Below are 15,127 nucleotides of genomic sequence, written 5' to 3' on the forward strand. Positions count from 1 at the left end.
AAATAAAAATAGAGACAGATATCAAAGTGTAAAAACATACTTTAAGGACAGTACTCATCTTTTATTCTTGTAATAGCAAAAATAACTTACCAGTTTCCAGATTACAAATCACCTACTGCACTCCATTTTTAAACATACCACTAGTGATGTCCCTTCTTACCTACACATGTTATTTGAGACAAATAGAAAAATATGGGGGTTTTGTATATATCCTCTCATTCACTCTAGTAGGCTAAGGATGTTAGTGATTCAGAAAATATCAACATGCCAAAATTGTTCTAACAGATCTGCTATTCTCCCAGTATTTACTTCTAGATTTAATGTTTCCTTCTGATAGTTTTGCTGTTCTAAACTGAACTGAACTTTATGGGCAGAAAAATTGAATACAGCAGCATTTATAGCTAAGAGAATACACTGTGATTCAAGCCCTTGGAAAAGGTTTCTTCCTCCCCAAATTCTGTTGTTAAATAGCCATTATGCACCCCACCCAGTTTTATTTTGGGGGCAAGAAAGCTGCATTTGGATTTCTAGCCCCAGCTCAGCTTTCCAAATTAGCAGCAACTAAGAAGTACCTGGCTGATGTGCATGCTGGTATCACAGGTTAGAGGTCGTGCTGAGGTCAGGTCATTGGAGCCAAGCAAAGTGGATATTATTCCGTTCTGATCCACTTTTCTGATCATGGTCCCATCAACAAAGTAGATTAATCCATTCTTGTCTATGGCTATTCCTTCAGTGAAGAGAATAAAAATTAGGTTTTTGTACTAGCAGTGAGTATATTCTCCATAACTAGGCATAAGTGGTATGTGGGAATTAAGGGCAGACAACATGATCATAGGCAGTAGGTAGTAAACCAGCTTGTAAACATATTTTGCATAATAAACCAATATTCAGTATGATATCTACTACTGTTGATCACATTTGCTCTTGTGTGTTGAGAAAGGCATAGCTTTTAAGTTAACCTGAAACATGGGATAAGTGGGACCAAAAGTAACACTGACTTTAAATCTTCACCATTGCCTGCCAAGCACATAATCTAAAAAAATGCTCAATAACCATGCAAGCCAAATATTTCCTAAAGAATCAACCCAGATTCCCTGTAGTTCTCTTCTTCAATGGTCTTTCCAGTTGAAAAAATTACTCAAAACCACATTTTTGAGCCAACTCCTGGGTTCACTACTTATACACAATCACACCCTCAGCTCTGAACTTTCATTATTATTTTGAAAGTTATGGAGAGATAATTCTTTTTACCTTTAGGGCTCATGAGAGTTGCCTCCACAGCCTTGCCTCCATCACCACACCTTGCTTCATCAAATGGTAGGCACTGCTCCCCTGTTCCTCCTATGACCTCAGCATTTTTGGTCAGGTCTTTTGCACCTGTGAGTGACTTGGGCCGATAAATCCTGCGCGTGTTTGTGTCAGAAACGTACAAATCTCCTGTCACGGGGTCAGTTGCGAGGTAGTATCTGTGAGCTGGGTTGTTGCTGTAAAATGGAATTATACATTGCATATATTTGTAACATTGGATCAAGAAGAAAGGGCTTCAGTTCATATGTAGTGCGCAGTAACACATATATAGTTAAAACCAATAGTGATGCTCTAGGCATAGGTAGCACAGGTTATGGCCCCAAAACCTTTTTGGGTCACATTTCTTGCCTGTGTCACAGGCAGTCCAATCTAGGCTACTCATCCTTTTGGGACAGAAGATCCATCTTGTCTGTGATGCTCACAGGCCTGTTCCATGCTTTGTAATTAGAGACAGCTCCTGTCTCTGTAATACGCCAAATCAAAATGCTGGAGTCTAAAAACTCCCAGGCTTTCTGGGAACCTTGATCCAGTTTCAAACTTTTCAGCAGGACCCCAGCCCTTGCTTACACTTTGCTGCTGTTATCGTCCTATCTTTTTTATTATAATTTATATAAGACTGCTGGGGTGCGTGGTTTATATAATTCATAAACAGATAAGGCAGAGTTCGTATTATTAGTTTACAGGCAAGAGATAAGACATCCTTCATAAGTATTTGTTTAATCCACTGCTTTCAAAGACGTGATAGGCATGATTTAACACGTTCGGAAACGTCATCTTTTCCATCAGAGCGCTGAACGGAGCTTTTCTGTTCTTAACTCAGAGTCATATTTCAAATAACTGTACACATTGGCACAAAACCGTGAACTATGCCAACACAGTCTTTATTGCAGTGAAAATATATATTGCTAACCGTTTTCCCAGAAACGTACATTTTGCCTCTCCACTGGTGCCACATAATTGAGAATTACTGTCTTTTCTCCCCTGCTGGTGAAAAAAACAGCCCTGGAGAGTACCTTTTGGGTTGATACATTATGATGTAGGAACTTAACCCGCTGCAGTTGGGATTCCTGACCTAATTTATGGCACAAAGAGCTGAAATAAGGTCATGTAAATACAGGAGGTAATTTCAGATGCTTTCCTAATGGATTGAAGCAGAGTGTCAGAACAGTCAGTCCCACTTCTGATGTTTGCAAAAGCGCTGCTTAAACAGATCTACCAGTCTTAGTGATAGCCAAACATCTGTTCGCAGAATGCTATACTTCACATTTTGTAAATACATAACTGTGCTAATGTAACACATTTTTATGTACTGCCACTTGGAAAAAGCAACAAGAGACCAACAGGAACAACTTGTGAACAGATTACGTCTTTTAGTGGGGACAGATTTTTATAGCTATCCAATTACAAAAACACAGAAAAAATGTGTTGCATAAATAGGATTTTCTTTGGTTTTAAGACTTTCAACATGTTGGTTCAGAGTGAAGAAACCAAGTGAAGCAGACTAATGAAATCAAACACAAAGTGATTAGCACCTCTTCAAAAGCTCTGACATAGAGCTGAGTGTTGTACAGCATGTCTGAAAACGATCAAATATAGTCTGACTTTAAATTTCTGTCTGTTAAAAATCTATTATTGCCAACGTGCTAAACAGTTGACAGGTATTTTCGGAACCTTCATTTACATACAGATCATTTAATATGATCACTATTTAGTGTACAAATTACTTATACCTCTGTAGAATCCAAATTAAATTATACCCATTTACATGATTACTCTGGTCTTTAAGAAACTTTGCAGACACTTCATATATAAACGCACTGCAAAACGTGAAATGTGTGTGCAATTAAATGTTATTTCGTTGTAATTTAAAATAAAGTCCTTTCTCATACTACTGAAATCTAAATGAAAGTACCTTTCCAATTCACCTAACATTACCTCAATCATATTTTTCAATTGTTGGAATAGAGTAATCAAATCAATAACTAAATAATATATGCCTAACACAATTATTTCTTTTGAAAAAGAATTTTTAAAGCTCTTCATAAATATGAAAATATTTCTATGTTCTAATTCATTCCAACAAAAATGACAAAGCTCTTCTTATTTGTGGTAAGTTCTCATAGTATGTAGTGTCCCTTCATCAAACAAAAAATACACCTGATAATTTATGGCTATTTTCTCATTTGTAAAAAAACCTCAAAAGTTTGGGAGTGTCTAGGATATTATTATTGAATCAATAAAAACTCTCCAACTTGTCATATGTAGATGTCTAATGGCTCCTTTCTGAGTTAAGAACTTCAGCGTTTCTTTTCAAGTGAACAGTAAAAAGTGGAGGTAGCTTTAGCTGATAGGAGAAAAACACTAATTTACAGGAGTAAGGTACAATTTGAGGAACTGAATAACTGTCCAGTGAAAACCATGCCTGTTTTCTAGCAAGAAGACATCCATGGGCACTTTGCAGATCTCAAAAATAGTACAGGGATAAGCAGCCAGCAGTTTACTCTATTTCACTGTAGCTTGAAATGCTATTAAGATTCTGCCTTCTACCAAAACCAACAAATGCAAAGAAAGAAAATCCACAGGCAGTGACTACTTGACTCATTCAGTATTGCCTAATCGCTGTCAGTAGCTGCAAAACATGCAGTTACATACCAACATGGGCTCCTGTAAAGACAAATTATTATAAATCAACTTGTTCTGTCTATGCCAAATAGTAAGTGCTTTGAATTTTAAGTGTGCACACACACAGAGAGCTGTAATGATCTATTGCCCATTGCTTTTTATCTTATGTTGATCTTTTACTTCTTCAGCTGTCAGATCACCTGCATTACTCTCCACTCACAAACTTTTAAAAAAATACTCCTGCTGCTTCAGTTTCCCTCTCTCTCCCATTCACTCTGTGCCTTCTAAATCATAAACCCTTGAAGCTGTTTTTATGTTTTGATAAGATTTTTTCTGGCTCTCTACAGACTTGGGATACTGCCATAGCCTACAAATGACCTCCCTGACATCAAAGTCCTTCTAAAAATTACTTCTTCCATGAATGCCTATCAGCATTAATCACTCACAAGCGGCAGTGTGTATAAAGACATCAGTTCAGCTTTAAGATTGAAAAAATGTTAGGTCACTGGTACATGAGAGGATAAATTTGATCTGCAATGTCTCTCAAATTTAGAGTACAGGGTCCTTGAGGTGGGAGGAGACACGTCACTCTGCGCTGAAGCACTGTTTATAGGCGAGGAAAGTTGAATGCTTGAATAAGATAATAGATCTGAACTATTATTTAACCCCGTTTGTTAGTTTTACTTGGGGAATGCATATTTTAGTGCATTTTCTTAGTTTAGATACTTAGTAATTATGTATTGCAAAGTGGTCTGTTGAGGGCTGTTTTCCAAACTGCAGTTTAAACAGAAATCTCCTCAGCAGTTTGAAGGACTTGCCAGTGAAACTGGACAGTTTCTCCCCCCCTCTCCTACAGGCCACCCAGACGTGCAGCATTTCACAGGGCTCTGCATGACTTCACACAGGCAAAAGAAGCTATTTGGTCTCATGGTGTGTCTGTCCTTAAGCTGGGGAGCCCATAGCAACAGGATTTGCTGGATCCTAAAAGTTTACATGATAAATAAAAATCAGCTAAATTAATAAAATAAAAAGCTTCAGAGGGTATTAAGCATAAAGATGACACTCTTGGCTTAGGCAGCCCTAAGCAGCAAACCCCTAAGGCTAAGCTGACACTGGGAAAATGTATGATGGAAGAGAAAACTCAAATTTGTAGTAGACCGTGTCAGGCTGTGCAGTGGGCTCCACATCTCCTGCCTACTGGCTCCACAACCGCTCCTGCAGAGGCAGCTCTCCACAGCCCTCTGTGCCTCCTCCTGCCTCAGGTGGAACCCTCGCTTCACAGCCGCTATATGGGCCCATGAAAATGAGGTTACACTAATTTGTGCAGTATGATTGCAATTTTGCTACCCAGAGCTTCTGCAAGTGTAGGCATGAATAAAGGACAAAAGTTTCAATGTTCTCCCTTGCCAGCTTTTACATGCAGGGGTCTAGTTTCTGAAATGCTGCAGTTGAGCCTGTGACCACAGCTCTGCCAGAGGCAGAAGGCGGCGTCTCTACTAAATTACAGCAAAACAAACCTCATTACACATCCATTCCTTAATTCTCTTTGCCCATTCCATTTCATACATTTGCCAAGACATTGTCTTAACCAACTGCAATTGCAACTTTGTGATACCAGAAGGAATATAATGATTTTAAAAGTAGTGGAACAAATGCAAATTAAACATAATAGTGAAAACCTAAAACCACCAAATAGAAGACTCAAACTCCAAGTCACACCTGGAAAATAACACAAAACCAGCTAGACTGTGCATCAACTCACAATTCTGATCATGAGCACTGATGCAAACACCTTACTTAGTCATGGAATTTTTTGCCTAACACATTTGAAACATACATTTTTAAACACAAAGCCCTTCCTCACAAAGAAGTATGTCCAAAGCAAGGTAAATTTAAAAACCAAGGAGGACTGCGATGTGACTCTGGGATTTCCTTAAACACAAGGAAGGAAAATGAGTGGCAGCAAAAAAGAGAGAAAGGGATCAGTGGGACTGTTAAGCTCTATATTTAGCAGTTTTGCCACAAAGTCTTGCAGGGTTTCATGTATCCAACAAGACTTTAGCATAACTGTTTTTGTCTCCTTATCTGCACTGGCTGCTGTGGCAAAGCAATTCTAAGCATCCACCTTCTTCTCTTCTGTTCTTGCTACTACTGTAGCAATGCCAGGACGATGAATGTTGTACTACAATTCTTCTGATTCTTATTGCTTTTATGACCAGTCTTATGAATCCTGGTGTACTTTAAAATCTTAACTCCTGGAGTTGTGTTATTATGGGATAATTGCAACTTGCATTATAAAGAGAAGCTGACCTTTAAAGAAACAAATCTGTTAAATGTAAGCCTGAAAAAACTCAACATCAAAAGGTTAATGAAACCAACCCACTTGATACTTTTATAATTTTATTAATTATACGCCATTATCATATTTGGGGTATCTGATCAAAGAGTGAGTTTTGACAGGATCAAGGATTAGGAGTGAGCAGAGACGAGGGGGCAGCAAAGGAGAGTGTACACAAGCAGAAAAAGAAGCCTGACTGTGGACAGAGAGTGATGAGAAAAGAGGAACTCATATCCGAAAGGATGATACAGCCTGACAGCTGACATAACTAAAACATATGAACTCATTATTTTTGAAAAATACTCTTCTTTTCTAGTAATAAGTCTCAGAAATGACTTCTCCATTATAAGCATTCATTTGTTAAAAAAAGAAAAAAGAACAGTTAGAAAAATACAAATCTTCTTTAAGGAATGCTTACCTATGTCTAAAATCTTTATTTCTTGTTGGGAGCAAGTAAAAAAGAACAGAAAAACGTTATTAGAAAAACATTCAGAAAGGATGTTAAAAGATGAAGAGAAGGCAATATTTACATCTATCATTAGTGAAGTGGTGAATGATTGTCTTTTGTCCACTCATGTTGACTACATAGGTTAACTCTTAAAATCCTCAGAATAATTACTTTGGGTAGATCACATTCTCACAGTTTAGGTAAGCATAGTTAAAATACTTTACCAGGATAAAACTTTTTCACTTTAGTTTAAATACTTTTTCAACCATTTTAAAATATTTTGACTCAACGTTTTTTTGTCCCCAAAAGCATTTGGAAACTCTAACTTACACAATGTCAGAAATATATCCCATACTTTAGTTTGCAACAGTAATTCACAACTCCAAAAGTCTGAGATGAGAAAAAAACGTACCTTAGCTCCAAAACACTAGTTACGTTTCCAGATGGGAATATCCGCCGAACATAGTTGAAATCCCCCACGTAAAGACTGCCATCTATCCCACAAGCTAAGGCAACCGGAGCCAGTAATTTATTACCATCAGCTTGACCATTACAACTTGGACAGGAAATGCTGCGTCGTCTTCCATTGCCCATAATGCTACTAACAACTGGGGGTTGCTGAGATATAAATTGATTTTCACCATTTCCTTTGTAGAGAATTCCTGGCAGATAATATAGAAAACACAAAACAAAAACCAGTTTATAAAAACCTTGAATGTGTACATAATATAATGTGTAACTATTCTAAATATTCTTTTAGTTGATTAATATATTTTACTGGTTTCACCACCATATTTTCTCACTAAGAAGTAACAGAAATTTATTAAAACATTTTTAGTTACATTTAAATCACACACACACACACACGAAGCATTAAATGATCATGTCCACAAAATGTAGCAGAAACACTAAATATACTAGCATATTAAAACACAAACAAGTTTTCAATCATTCTTATTTTTAAATGTTAGTCATTTTAATATTTATAATTCAGAATAAAAATTGTCATGTTGAAGGAAATGCAAGGTGTACGGAATGAAATCAAGGTCTGTGTCCATAAATCTTTACAGTTTTTAGCGTCCCCAGAAATGACTTAAATTCTGACTGTTCATAAATTATAAAAAAGAAAAAATTGTATTTGCAAATTGTATTCCTAAAGTCCTACTATTACTAATTATGAACATGTCAAATGTAATCTAAAGTGGATTACTGCTGTAAACTATAAATATTAATTAAAGAGCTACTTCAAAAAGTTGGAGATTGCCTCAATTTTGTATTATAAAAGACTCTTTACTCAGCTCACAACAAAAATGTACCTCTGGCAACAAAGTCTGCCTCAATACTATGTCTGCAGTTATAGGCAGTTATTAAAAATGTCAAAACAGCAAAAAAAATGTGATGCCAGGCCAACCTGCCTCTTAAACTTAATTCTGCTTTGAGGCATGAAAGGAACAATAATTTCGTGAAGACAAAGCAATGTGCCAGCAGTATTTTTCTTCCTTATAGCCTCCATAGGAAATTTGAGAAGAAAAATGCATGCTTTATGTTAACTCTTCAGTCTTAGGAAAAAAGGTGTGACTTTATGGTGTGTTAAAGTGTTGCTGGGACCCTCCTTATTATATCTCTCAATGAATCCATTGAGGTGTACTCTGCAAATGGTCAGCTATGATGGTTATATTCCTAAGTAACAGTATGTCTTTCTGTGGTGTAACCTACGTAAACCACATGTCACTTTGTATTTTAGAGTGATCCATGTTTTATTGATTGTGTGCCCAGAGTTTCAAAGGCAGTTTGGAGCTGAGGGATACATTTCTCTTCTGAGATTCTTAGAAGGAATTTAAGATGTATTCCTCTTTCTCTCTTCACTCCCATAATGCACTCTTTATACTGAAAGAGATGCGAAAAAATTACATTGTTTTCCTCTTTAAATGTTTTAGGTGTCTTTTAACTTTTTAATGTTACAAAATTTAGGAGATTATAAACATAGAACCAATATACATGATAAAATCAGAAAGAATGAAAATGGCTTATAGAAACCTAATGTCAATTAATCTAAATAAGTCATCTGAATCAAAAGAGCAAGAATGTATTTTTCATTAATAGTTAAAGCCAGAATGCATTAACAGTATACAAAATTCTCTCTCCTATGATTATATCATTTATGACAATCATGGTACCATAATTTTGCCAGAAATAGCTGAGTTTATAATTTTCATCAGAGGAATTCTACAAGTCAGCACAGTGCATTATTGCACCTGATTTATTCTGTCATTACCTTGAAAAATCGGTCCTTTGCATTTCTCCTCTATTATCACAGACTGAAAGATGTACATTAGGCTATTTACTGCAGTAGTTTGGGACGTCCGTACAAATAGTGTCTGCACTCTCTTCTGAATAAATTTCTCCAGCTCATCTACCTTGTCATTACAACTCTCCACTTCGTTTATTCAATTAGACACACGTCACTTTGAAAAGTCATTACTTGTCAAATACACTCTTGAACATAATTTAAGGCCATCATCAATTTACCTTGTGAACAGAATCAACCATGTATACATTTATAATTATAGCTCTTTACATTTTTAGATAGATTACCTTATAATAATTTGCACAGGGGTTTTTTTACATTTTAAATTAGGTACAAAGACACTATTTCCCTTGATTTGGTTACCTTGTTTTTCTACCAGTCAGAAGCAGTGCTTTAGGTGGCGATTAGCATATCACACATAATAAGCTAATGTACTAGTGAGAGACCTCCAAGGGACACCAGGTACTGTAGAAATGACGTTCTTCCTGCTGAATTAATTCTGGGCTCCACCTTTGCATAAAAATTCAGTGCAACCATCTCCTATCTTGAGTCATGTGACTGCTTATTTCACCTTTCTCATATGCTTCCAGCCAAATTTTTCCCAACTTCCTCCTGTTCAGTGTTCAGCTGGGGTTTCCTTAGCATGGTCCCCTCCAGACAGTTGCTGAGTAGCACACTGGACAAATTTACCTTGGTGCCAAGGTACAGTTCTTATAAATGCGTATTGCTCCTCATCTTTTCACTGAAATCAAGGAAGACTTGCTCACTAGCGACTGGACTCTGTCCTGATACAAGGGGCCCATGTGCCCTTGCTAACTCAAGGCAGCATCATTTGCCGCCTGCTGTGTACTGAGCTGACCACAGCGTCCTGGGGAGGATTCACCTCAGGGGAAGATTTAAACGTGAGGAGTGGAAATTAGTGCTCATCTTCCAGAAGAGATGGTACCCATGTGCCGACTGCTCCCACGAGCATCTGTGCTGGGGCTGGGGATATCATGACATGAACACCTGTATAAATGAGGGATTTAATACTAGGAGTGAGGAGCACTCAGTTTGGCAGGAATGTCTCTTATTGCTGTTTAATTTTCAGTCACTGTGAAAACTGGAAGCGAAAACATCATTCAAGATACTGTTAACATACACACAGTTAATCCCAATAACAATGCTGACATGTACAGTTGCCTTAGAAATATTGTGTTTCCCTAGCATCACTCAATTTTTAAACACAATTTCAACATTTTTGGGTAGGTTTTTTTTTTTTTGGTAAGCATATCAGAAACAGGCTGACACTGTTAGATGAAATTATTAATGCATATGCATTTATAGGATAAAGAAACATGACATACACTGTAAAGCTAAAACATTTACCATATGCAAAACATTCTGTAATTGCCGTTTTTAAAATAACAAAGCAAACATTTGGAAAGTTAAAATGTGATACCTAAAGTGCAGTGTAGCTGAGTATTAAAATTAGCAAGAAGCAAATGAAGTCCTTACCATTCTGAACATCCAATACATGATGTTTATCCAAAGTCCAGCCACCCATGTTGGAGGCATCCAGTTCATAACCCTGCAAAATGGCAGTCCGCTTTTCCCAGAGGGTTAGATCCAAGCAGGACTCATATTCATAACCTACAGACACTGAAATAATAGTAAATTTCCTCATTAAGTATAGGATCTCACTCAGAAGAAGAGTTTAAGGAAGGCGATTTGCTTAAACTACACGTGTTCTTGTGCTCTCCCAGGCTACCTGAAAATCCCTGTGGCTTCCTTGGATGTATTGAAAATGCTAAATAGGATTCCAAAATCCTTTAAAGAGCCATCTTGGGTTACTAAAATAATTTTAGTTATTAAAAGTAAATGTATTAGGACAGGTACAGAGGAAAGCCATTTTGTGAAGTATGTCAGAATGCTACTGTGCTCTAAAGTACAAAGAGTGTGCAGACTAAATACTGTACTGTATTATTAGGCTGAGGGCTACTTCATGGGGAAGAACTAGAAGTGAAAAAAGACTGGTCTCTTTCCCTTTTGAAGGAATTTTCTTCTTACAATTCAAAGTTTAATTAGTATTTTCTAATAAATGTTAATACCCATCGTTATTTCTCATCTTATTCTGCTAAACATTTTCTACTTAATCGATACAAACATTTGAGATGTACTTCTTTATTTTCAAGACAACAGCAGAAATGCAGAAAAGCTCCATAACACACATACCAACAGCTTCAGATAATCCATAGACTCTCTGGTTGTATGCATCAGTTTTATCCCATATGAAAGTGTAAGCCAGATTTGGGGATGCAGGGAACCATTTTTGGAAAAGTCTTCCCACCACTGCCACCATAAGATGAACCTTCATTAAATTAAATGGTATAATAGATTGGGTCATAGTAATCTTCAGAACAGATTTATATCCTGCAGCCCTGGAGCTTAAGTATGATAACTTCAAATCAGTTCCTGGTATTGTTGTTTCTTCGTGAAGTACCTATGCATCGGCAAGAAGAAAATACAGTATTTGAATGACTTTGAAATTGAACATAACAATGCAGGTATCATAAAAGGAGACCTGACATGATGTTACATGACAACCCATTAGGAAGTATCATCTAAACCTGGCCTTCATTTAATAATGTAAAAACCACATAAATAAATAACAACATTTCACCTTTTTTTTTTCTGAAAAGCAAAGCCTAAATTCTTTGTTATACTGAAGCTGCTTAGTTGATACTTTCTGCTCAAGGATTTCAAAGATCTCTCCTTTATTTTTATGGGGGGAAAGGAAGCATGCAGGAGCAGGAAAACATTCCAAACTGCTTTTCCCAAAAGAGGCAAAAAAGCATCTTTCATCTAAGTGAAAATAGCCCCTTCTATGCTGCCACCCCTGTCCCAACTATGGATACATAATATAGGCAGTAGAGTCTCTGAGCACTGCAGAGCTTCAGATTTGGGTTGGGAAGTCTAATTGCTCCTGTAGGAGCAAGAAGGACTTCTGGGTGATTATTTGCATTACCTGTGGATTGTAAATACTTTAAACCAGAGCATTCTTCCATTTATTTCAAAGATAGATAAGTAGGATGCCTCAGGGAAAGCTTTTCCATATTTCCTGATCAATATTCACTACTCAGACATCAGCTCACCACTTTCTCATTTCAGAGAGGTGCAATGATTCAATTTTATTTTTAAAAGGTTCCTCCCCCCCTCTACCTTGTCTTTTCCTCTGAGCTGAGGAGCTTCTGTGGGTGATGGATGGATGTGAAAGGCTTCTGTGTAACGTGGATGAAGACAGCCTATACTGTCCTATCCCTCAGTCAGGACATAAACACTGAGAGCCAGCACTTCAGGTGAACAGCTACCAAGTATCCCAGCTTATTGGAAAAAAAAGAAAAAAAAATATATCTAGACACATTTATAAAGATAATGTTTCTCTGGTGGGAAGAGAAGCCAAAGGATGCTGAAGCACAAGCCCAGAGCCTTGATGGTGTCAAAGGAGCACTCCTGGGGAAATAAATGTGGAAAGCTTTATTTTACTTTCCTGTCTCCGAGTGTTAAAGTCTGAAAATGGAACACTAATTAATATTAGTGGAAAGCAGACTTCAGGGAGAGCACTGCCACAAATATTAGGCTTAAGACTTCAGCAGGATCAAAAGCTGGCTACTGAAGAAGTGCTAATTTAGCTCTCTAGCATAGAGAAATCCTTGGACACTGCTTTTAAACAACTGCCTGTGTTGAATTTAGTCAAATAACGTGGTTCATGCTCTTGAGGGCAACAGGTGCAACACTGTCCTCTATGTTAGCATTTTGCTGGGATATAAAGATTTATATGGTATTAAATATATCCATCTCCTTCCCAGTAACAGTAACAAAAAACCAGAAACAGTATTTTGACTCATTGTCTGGCACAAATGGTTATTCACATCTGCTATATGTAGGCATGCAACTCTTCTTCTGCAATAAGAGTGTAAGAGAGCTGTAGGAAGGAAGGGAGGAATTGGAAGATACTAGACAAATTAAATTCAGATTTAAAAATTCTTAATTCTTAATCTTCGAATGTTTCTTTTTTCCTCACCAAGAACCTGCCATCACTAAGAAATTACAAGCAGTACCATCACTTGGAAGGAGGTGAGAGTGGCACAATTTCTGTTTGTAAATCTAGTCTGTTCTCCTTCAGTCCAATATATGCACAGCATCTAAGCCAGAGAACAAGTAATTCTTTTCTACACAAACAAAACCTCCTCTCTCTAGAGACAGAAGTGATTGTGAGCATATTCCTACTCTAAGACTTTGAAAGAAAACCACAAACCACCTAGGAACAAAAGACAAATTCCTCCTCAAGACATCAGCAGGACTCTCATATACTGCACATTAAAACTAGTCTGACAGATGGAGGTCTCTGTAAGCAAGAGGAGAAAAAGAAATAATACGCTTGTAATAGGACACAATTTAATGGACTTCACTGGTCTCCTGTTACGACCATTGCTTCTTTTACAACTGCAACTGTGGAAGAGCAGCGTTAAGCACTTAGGTGGTCTTCTAGTACTTTTGGCTGAGATAACAGGCAATAAAGAGGACACCTTGAAGTTTCAATTTTCAAGAAATTCCACTGTGTATTTGGATTACTATCAAATTAGAAACTAGGACACACGCAGTTCTCAGTGAGGTTTAAGACAAAACCTGAACCCCTATTATTAGTTTCTGCAGAAGCCTCAAATATCTGCTGGAAATCTGATGCATAACTTCTTTCTTTCCATAAAATATCCCCTGTAGTAACTTAGTTTCTTGAGAACTTTAGAAATGTAGAGGTAAGGTTATGCATCTAAATCTCTCTCCCAGAATCAAGCATTACAAAGAGAATTACACAGTTTAATGTTCATCTGAAAAGTTAAATCATCAGGCACAGCAGTGAGCGTCCTGTGGGAGCCATGACAACACATCAATTGTAAAGCAATCAGGAAAGTCACTGGGTATAAAAGTCACATCAGGAATTGCCAACATAACCAAGCTGTCTGTACTTTACCTTTTCCAGATAGAGTACCAAACTACCTTCAGAAAGGCTGATACCCTAAGGGGACTGAGTTATAGCCTAACCACTGAATTCTAACGGTTGACATTTTATTTATGGATGATCAAGCTTCTCGGAAGGACAGCTATGAAATATTTAACCTACAGGACTGAGATAAGGGTCACCTCAGTTTTCACAGAGTTTGTTGTCCTGAGAATTCAAGCTGGTGACTGAGTCACATAAATTGTGCAGGGCTCCTTGTCTCTCGTGGCCAGCAGGACTAAAGCTGTCCAGGCTCTGGAATGCTTTCCTGCTCCAAAATATAATATGATTCAAGTGACATGCTCTGGTGGTATTAAGAACCCTGAATAAGGAATTTAATTCAATTAGGGGGAAAAACGCCTGCTGTATTGACATGATTCTTTTGGCAAAATGAGCAACTTCAATACAGGATTTGAGAACAAATTTCACAAGTGAGTGCAAGCTTTAGTCCTAATGTCAGAAAAAGGTTCTTTGCTGAGAAGTAACTGCTGAACTAGCAAATTAAAATGTAACATCACCTTCGTTTGAGAGGGGTAAAGATAGCATTTTTAGATAGAAGTAGATATTGGCAACTACTGCCGTTACAAAAATATTGAGACCAAGGAGTATTAAAATTATACTTCTTTAAGTAGAAGCTGAAACTGCTCATTTCAGGATGGAAAAATCTTCTTTTGAAAGAAGACTTCCTCTAGGATTGAGGCTCTTAAATGAACTTGTGAAGAAATAACCTTGAGTTAACAATATAAAGCAAGGAGAAAGAATATTTTTTTCTAGACTTAAAACACTGCTGAGGTACCACAGAGAAGAGGGACAGGAAAAAGCCATACATGTGAAGAAGTCTAAAAATGTGTCCATAAAAAAATGTATCAAGAGGTGTATATAAAGTTTCAAACAGAAAGCAAAAGAGAAGAAAACAAGAAAATGTGCTGGAAAACAAAGACACATAAATGGAGATATCTGGCTCTAAAAGTAATCTCAATTTTTTGCTCAGTACAAACTTGAAGTTCTGGAGATTCTAGCTAAGTGAAACTAGGATGCAGCACCCATGTAATAGTGGAATATTTA

The 15,127-nt window shown here is 37.2% G+C and overlaps 1 protein-coding gene across 1 annotated transcript in view; it reads right to left on the reverse strand.

Moving 5' to 3' along the window:
- The window catches only part of TENM3 (teneurin transmembrane protein 3), an 829,296-nt gene that overhangs the window by 35,104 nt on the left and 779,065 nt on the right, over window positions 1-15,127 (reverse strand). Inside the window, 5 exon segments of the mRNA XM_026846573.1 lie at window positions 573-727; window positions 1,252-1,484; window positions 7,129-7,378; window positions 10,522-10,665; window positions 11,239-11,506. Of these exon segments, the coding sequence (XP_026702374.1) occupies window positions 573-727; window positions 1,252-1,484; window positions 7,129-7,378; window positions 10,522-10,665; window positions 11,239-11,506 (1,050 nt within the window).

The sequence above is a fragment of the Athene cunicularia genome, assembly GCF_003259725.1.
Source record: "Athene cunicularia isolate RWA chromosome 4 unlocalized genomic scaffold, athCun1 chr4_part1, whole genome shotgun sequence".
NCBI lineage: Eukaryota > Metazoa > Chordata > Aves > Strigiformes > Strigidae > Athene > Athene cunicularia.